The 7,649-nt window shown below is 25.3% G+C and overlaps 1 protein-coding gene across 1 annotated transcript; it reads right to left on the reverse strand.

Moving 5' to 3' along the window:
- Window positions 1-384: 384 nt before the first annotated feature.
- LOC110633169 (protein DMR6-LIKE OXYGENASE 2) lies at window positions 385-2,206 on the reverse strand. Its single transcript, XM_021781679.2, has 3 exons — window positions 1,712-2,206; window positions 1,243-1,570; window positions 385-930 (listed from the first exon to the last, which is right to left on the reverse strand). The coding sequence occupies exons 1-3, from the start codon at window positions 2,167-2,169 to the stop codon at window positions 631-633; spliced, it is 1,086 nt and encodes a 361-aa protein (XP_021637371.2). The 5' UTR covers window positions 2,170-2,206; the 3' UTR covers window positions 385-630.
- Between the last annotated feature and the right edge of the window lie 5,443 nt (window positions 2,207-7,649).

Here is a 7,649-nt window from a genome sequence, read left to right on the forward strand (position 1 = left end):
GCAATTTTAAATTAGTTAAAACTTTGTATATGAAAAAAAAAACACATTAATTTAGGAAAAGTGATATATATTTAAAATTAAAGGTGAAGACAAGCCAAGTTATATATATATATATATATATATATATATATATATATATATATATATATATATATATTAAAATTTTTTATTAAAAACTTATAATAAAATTTTAAAAGTACATAAATTTTTAAATACACAAAACATTTAAAAGAGAGTACACGTTCAAAAGAATATTTTCACAAACCCGAATTTTTTACAAGGGCATGTGCGCTCGTACATATATATATATATATATATATATATATATATATATATATATATATATATATATTTTACCAACATCTCCTCGTGACAAAATAATCATAAGGTAAAAAGTTGCGAGACTAGTAATTTTATTTATAACAAATTTAACTATTTTTATAAACAATATTTCTAATAAGGAGGCATTCATAGCTCCACAGCCTTCGAAAAGCAAATTCCATTATTCATACACAACACTACTTACTGGACCTCTTGAAAGAGATGCGTCCAGTCTCCAAGAGTCCAAACCCTTTTCTGATTTATTTATACATAACAGAATTAATGACAATCTAAGGGAGAAATCTATTGTTAAGGATTGATGGACAGTGCTCCCTCAAATTTGTCAGACAAATCTGAAACCCTGAAGTGAGAGATTTGGATGTTCTCAACATCAAGCTTCTTAAAATTACTACGCTTTCTTGTGACAAAAAATTTCCCCAAATTGTAAGGCCTATATTTAGCAGGGTTTTGCTCATTCGCTATTTCCTCCAAGGGCTTCACCCAGGTGTAGTGTGCTGGGTTCAAGAAGTATGGAACAGAAAATCTTTCCTTCTCAGGATTCACCTTCACTCTATGCTCAACACTCTCGTATGCATCATTGCTCCATACCTTCACAAACAATAACATTTGCCAAAAGCCATATGATTATTTTTCGTCATTCAGCCGGTTAGACACAGTAAGCATTTGATGCTTTATGCGGGACAAAATCAAACATTCTCAATCAATCTCTCACATTTTAGTTCTTCAAAGTGGTAAGATTTCAAATTTGAAACAAGATTCTATTAGAACATAAGAATGTGAGCACTTTCTTGTCCCATAAGTTGCATTCTAGGTCCAATAATTCAAATACATGCCAATCAATTAGCAACTTAATACCAATGTCTATTCTGATGGAGGGTAATACAATGTAATGATTGTTACCTGAATGATGTCACCAACATTAATAATGTAAGAATTTGGGGTTGGGGTGACCCAAGTCCATTCTCCATCAGATTTGCTTTTCACTTCTAGTCCACCCACATCATCTTGGGCAAGTATGGTCAAGGCAACAGCATCCTTGTGTCGACCAACGCCAAGAGCTAGGTCAGGAACAGGGCATGGTGGATAGTGGTTGAGTCTAATGAAGGTGGTTTGGTCTTCAAAGAATCCATGGAACCTATCTGCCTTCAGGCCTAGACTGAGGGCAATCAGCTCCAGCAACTTGAAACCTAGTTTTTCCATTTCTTTAGCATATTCTTCACACACTTCCCTGTTTATGGCAGTGCAAAATTACATGAATTTAGTAGTCCTAAAGTATCAAAAATCCCAAATAAGCAATTGAAGCCAAACAACAACACAGACACAAAAGGAAAAAAGAACAAAAAAGGACAGAATCTTCAGGAAAAGCTACCTTAGTTCAGGGGGGTACTCAGGCCATTGATTGTACCATTCAGTAACTTCCTTATCATCAGGCTCATATGAAGCAGGAACAATAGTTGGATTCTGCACAGCAAAATCAAACACTTCTTTCCAGTCCCTTACATTCTTGGTATGCTCTGTGTCATAATAACCCAACACTCTTTTCTCATCTCTCCTAATCTTGATTTTCTCCTCCTTAGGTTGAGCAAAAAATTTTCTCGATGCATTGAAAATCTTTTCTCGCTTTTCCAGTGGAACCCCATGATTGATCACTTGAAAAAAGCCCCAGTCTCTGCATGCATCGCCTATCTTCTTTACAAGATCCTCCAGGGAGGCATCAGGAGAGCTCGGAATGGATAGATCAATTAGGGGTATTCCCTGTGCTTCAATGTTTTGCAGGCTTGGCCTGTGTTCTGGAGCTTGGAAGAAGGCTGGATCGACCTCTCCCATGATAATGATTTTGGATTGGATGAGAATATGAGGCTGACATTATGGTTTTCATATATAGTGACTTGTGTGAAGGAAATAAAGGAATTAATGGAAAGTGAACCTAGACAGGATTTGGCGCTGTATTTGGATGGTGTGTTTGGTGGTAACAAAGCAAATGAATACAATTTGGCTTGGAAGATTTGTGACGTTGGCGCTTGCATAGAGCATTTGGAAATTAACTTCATGATTTGAGGTTTTTTTCTTTTTTTTTTTTAATTGTTTTATTCTATAAAGGTTGAGCCGAATAATAATGAGTGATTTATACATTTTCTATTTCTAGCTATAAAAATTATTAATTTTATAATAAATGGCTAATTTTATAATAAATAAATAAAATGACTTTAATTTAAAAATTCTTCACTTCCAAAGATCAATCACATTAATTTTTTCAATAATTTGAGTTTTTTTTTATATAAATGTAATTATTATAAATTTAATTTATTTGGGAATAAATTTAATAATTACTAAATTAAATATTTATATATAAATTTATACATATATTTTAATTAATTTTACATAAATTTATACATAAATATTTGATTTAACAATGTATGGTATCAAATTTATATTAGATGTAAACTTTTTAAATCATAAAAATATCGCTTAATCATTAAATTTGATATTTAATAATTAATACATAAATAGTATAGAGATAGATAAAAATAATTGATAATTTATTAAATATACATAAAATTTATTTATCTATATAAAGCAGATAAGATTTTCTTTTGAATTGTCATGTGGCACTTATTTTTGATGTTGTCACATAGTGCTCTTTTATCTTAAGTGTCTAATTTTCTTTTTATTTTTTTTTAAGATCTTTATTACTCTTATTATTACATTAATTTTCATAATTTAATTAATTATTTTATTTAATAACAATTATCAATTATGATTAATTTCTCTATCTCTTATTATATAGAGATTTTTTTTTTTGTAATTAATAGTTATATCTTTTATGTAAGTGTTTTATTTTTTTTTTTAAATATCTTTATTAACATCATGGTCACCTTATTTTCATTATTTAAATGATTGTTTTGTTTAATAATTGATTACCAATTATGATTAATTGCCTAATTATATGTATGTAAGTTATAAATTGTTTAATTATTACCCTTTTAATGCTATGATAAATAGCCATTATTATTAGATAAGTTACAATATATTAACATATACTTATTTCTTATACTTATAACTTCATATATTATATACATATAATTTTGCTTTCTTTTATTTTCTCCTTTTACACTATTTTAATCCTTTCAAGATTATTAATATTATTTTTAAAATAATGTTAATATTATTATATAAAAAATTGTTTTAAATTAATCATATTATTTGGTAAATCTCAAATTATTCCATATTTTAATTTATTTTTCTCTTATCATATTTTTTTATTATTTTCATTATGAAATCTTCGTTTAAAAAATTTGAGAGATAAAAATTTTATGATATATATATATATATATATATATATATATATATAAAGTAATAAAAATAAAAGATGTAGTAACTAATAATAAATTTAAATTATTTTTTATTTTTATATATTAAAATTAAAATTATATAAATTAAAATTATTAATATATTAAAATTATAAACACGGTCAGTTCCTTAGTTTAGTACGTTTCTGAACTTCTCTGGCTAAATCTTGTTAAATTTTTTGACAAAAAAAATCTTGATAAATTTGAACTTGTGAATGGTAATGGGTGGGATTGGATCAGATTGATCCTCATCCTCACCTAGTGAGGTTCCAACTACCAAGTGGGGACAAGACGGATTAAGAAATATCTAGAGCGGGACAGTAAAATAATAATTAAAATTATATATTTTTTTTATATATTATCGTAAAATAATATATACATTCACATTAAATTTTAGGAGAACATCATAGAAAGTAATTGGAGGAAGTGAAAAAGTAATTAGCTCTTTTCTTTCTCAGAATTTTTAAAGCCAACTCAAATAATTAGCAAAGAATGTTTTTCCTGAGTTTTTTTATTGAATCCAATCCATGAACGATAGTTTGAAGAATAATTTTTTCAGAGATTATATTGTTTGCATGAAGAAAGAGGAAACTTCATTTTTTATCTATTTCGCTTTCAATCCTCATACAGATTAAATCTATTAAGAAATTTAATTTTTATGATGCATGATAGTCTTACATGTGATAGGATTTGAATTCTAGTTTTTAACTTTTATAATTTTGTTAATAATAAATAAGATCAGAAGCTATTAATCTGACACTTCTTTAAGTGATTCTCTGTATTATTCACCTGCGAATTGATATCAAGAAGATATATATATATATATATATATATATATATATATATATATATATATATATATATATATATATTTATAGAATTTAAAATTATATATAAAAATATATATTTATATTAACAAGAAAATGAAGATAAAGATAGCTTAATCCTGTCTTCCCATTATCATTGGCAGGTGAAAATCCTCTGCCGAATTCGAGAGACAGACAGATTCCTCCAATGGGCGGCTCGAATTTTATAATCCCTATTTATTGAATTGAATAAAATATGAATTAACAAAAAAAAAAAGCTATTGATATTAATGAAAATAGTTATTTTTCACTTGTATTTTATATTTATATCATGTTAATTTGAAAAATATTCATTTTATATAATAATTATCAAATATTTAAAATTAAAAAAAATAAAATTATAAAATTATTCTTTCATATTGTGGTTTTATGATTTTAAAATTAAATCAAATTTAAAAATACCCATTAATTAAAAAATTGCAATAACTTTTTGTTGTATTAAAAAAAAAAAACTTAATATAGTATCACTTTAAAATATAATTATTATTCACTGGAATCAGCCTCAAGCTTCCATGATATCATTCTTCGGTTCACGTTAAAGTAGTGGCCAACTAACCCATCCGGTATTCTTGAATTGCTTTGCAATTCCATACCCGTGAAGATTCCTAAGACAACATCAAAACTAATTTTATTTCCATTTTAATTCAACAATCAAATAAAACCAATAAGTATTAATTTTCTTGACACATTGTTTCAAAAATTATTCCACAATTAATCGTATTCTCGAGTGTGCTCTGTTAGATATATAGAGCTATAGGTGAATTATCCTAAGGTCCTTATACTTTTCTACTATTCTAATTCATCCTTAATAATTTTATTAAAAAATCCCTAGCTTTCTACTATATCAACTAAGTAGCTCTATTTATTTTTAAAGCATTATGCTGTTTATCCCTAATGAAAAAAAACCAAATTATCCTTTTCAAATTATCTGCCCCTGTCCTTCTCTTTAATCATCTCTAATTAGTCTTGATAATCTGAATTATTCATTATTGAAAAAATTTAACACAAAAATATATAAACCAACAAAATAACAAATAGTTAATTTTATATATTTATAAAATACTTATAATTATAAAATTGTATTGTAATAATAAATTTCACTTCTTATCATATCCACTCACAAATTTATAATTTCTTATTTACATTGATACACTTTCATTTCATTAACTTAAATCTAAAAATGATAAGCCACACATACAACATGCATGTCATGTTGTGAAAATGAAAATTTATTATATTATTATAATAATAATCTATATATTATAATAACATTATATCATATAAAAAATTATATAAAAATATTAAATTATAAGTACACATAATGAGTACAGAAAATGTGCAACACATGTTTAAAAAAAAAAAACTAATCTTCTATATACATATAAATGTGGGAGGAGGGAGGGAAGATTAGGATTTCCCAAAATACTCTGCATTAATTTTATTATTGTCAACTATATTATTTTTTATTATTTAAATTAATTTTAGAATTTATATAATTAAAAATTCTTAGTCCTATTTGTATTAAATTCTACTTAATTAAATTTTTTTTATAATTCAAAATATTCATTTATAATTATAAAATTAAATATAAATATATATAACAAAAAAGCTATATGTCAATGTTATAATACTTTGTTAGGATTAGAATAGAAATAGTAATTTTTTTATTAGATTAAAAATATGTGAAATACTAAAAGACGTACATGTTAATGAATCCTAATTGAATTGTTTTTTTTTTCCAATACATACCTATCAAAATACACATATTATATATTTTCTTTTTACTAATGAAGAAACAGATATATAATGGCATTTACCCACATTTGTATCACAAGTTAGAGGCCTAAATGTTCTTGACTAACTTCATTAGAGTTGGAAAATGAGAAGAAAGCCGATATCAAATTTGGATAAGGTCATAATTTTAGTAGAATGATTCCATAGTGAGGCAAATAGTTCTGAGTAAATGACTTGATAAAAAGGCCTGAAAAATTTTTTTCATAATAAATAGTTGTTTAAGCTCATTTTATTGGAAGAAACACAATAGTCTTTATGTGGCTTGTGATGTCTATACAAAAGGAATCAAGCAACACATAAAACATTGTACATACAACTACATCTCACAATTATACAACATTACAATTCTCATTGAAACTAAAACATAAAGAAGAAAGATTAAGCAAGATGAAACCAAATTACAATACCAAAGAAGAAGAAAAATATTCACAACAAACATAAGCATTTAATATGATGCATAAAGGAAAATCAAAACATATTAGCAAGGCATCAGAAACAAAACCACCCATATCATCAAATCCCAAGAAAAATGCAAGTGGCAAAGACAAAAGGTGAAACTATAATGACAATGATGATGAATACCTGTTAAACTCTAGAAATTAATATTTAGTCATATATCAATAATAATTTTCGATAAATTATATATTTTATTTGTTTTAAATAATTAGGAAAAACTTAAGAAAAAATGTTCATATTGCACCCAGGTTAGCATACTCCCCTTATATATCTAATATAGGATTAAAAATGTTAAGTGAAACAATTTAATATAAAGACATTATTTTCTGAAAAAAATATAAAGACTTCAATAAAAAAAAATCTATTAGGTACTTATTATTACCAATTAAATTTATAATTAAAATATATACTTTTAATGACATTTAGTTAATATATTTAAGGTAATTTTTTTAATAAAAATTTAAATAATAATATCAAAAAAATCAATAAGTTTTACTTCAATGGTATTGAAATCATTCAGAGTTATAAAATTTCAAGTTTGAGTCTTAATTGAAGCCAATTATACCTAAAAAAAATATCAAATAAACCCTTAACATTAATTTTTATCAAGGGATAAGTTATTCCAACAAATTATTTTGAGAAATATTTGTTATTGTTATGGAATAATAAGTTATAAAAATCAGGAATAAGCTCTTTTGGTATTAAAAAATGAAAGCATTAAAAATAAAATTAGTTAAATAATTCATATACCTATCATGATCCTAATATTGTGCAATGAGATCATGTATAGAGAATAATGCTAACAAAATTTTTCAGAACATGCATGATTGATGAACATACA

Source organism: Hevea brasiliensis, chromosome 1, assembly GCF_030052815.1.
Source record: "Hevea brasiliensis isolate MT/VB/25A 57/8 chromosome 1, ASM3005281v1, whole genome shotgun sequence".
NCBI lineage: Eukaryota > Viridiplantae > Streptophyta > Magnoliopsida > Malpighiales > Euphorbiaceae > Hevea > Hevea brasiliensis.

Coding starts and splice junctions, on each gene's coding strand:
- LOC110633169 (XM_021781679.2), bottom strand. CDS start 2,169: ATGGGAGAGGTCGATCCAGCCTTCTTCCAAGCTCCAGAACACAGGCCA. Junction 1,571..1,711: donor GAGTACCCCCCTGAACTAAG/GTAGCTTTTCCT, acceptor TGCCATAAACAG/GGAAGTGTGTGAAGAATATG. Junction 931..1,242: donor ATGTTGGTGACATCATTCAG/GTAACAATCATT, acceptor TTGTTTGTGAAG/GTATGGAGCAATGATGCATA.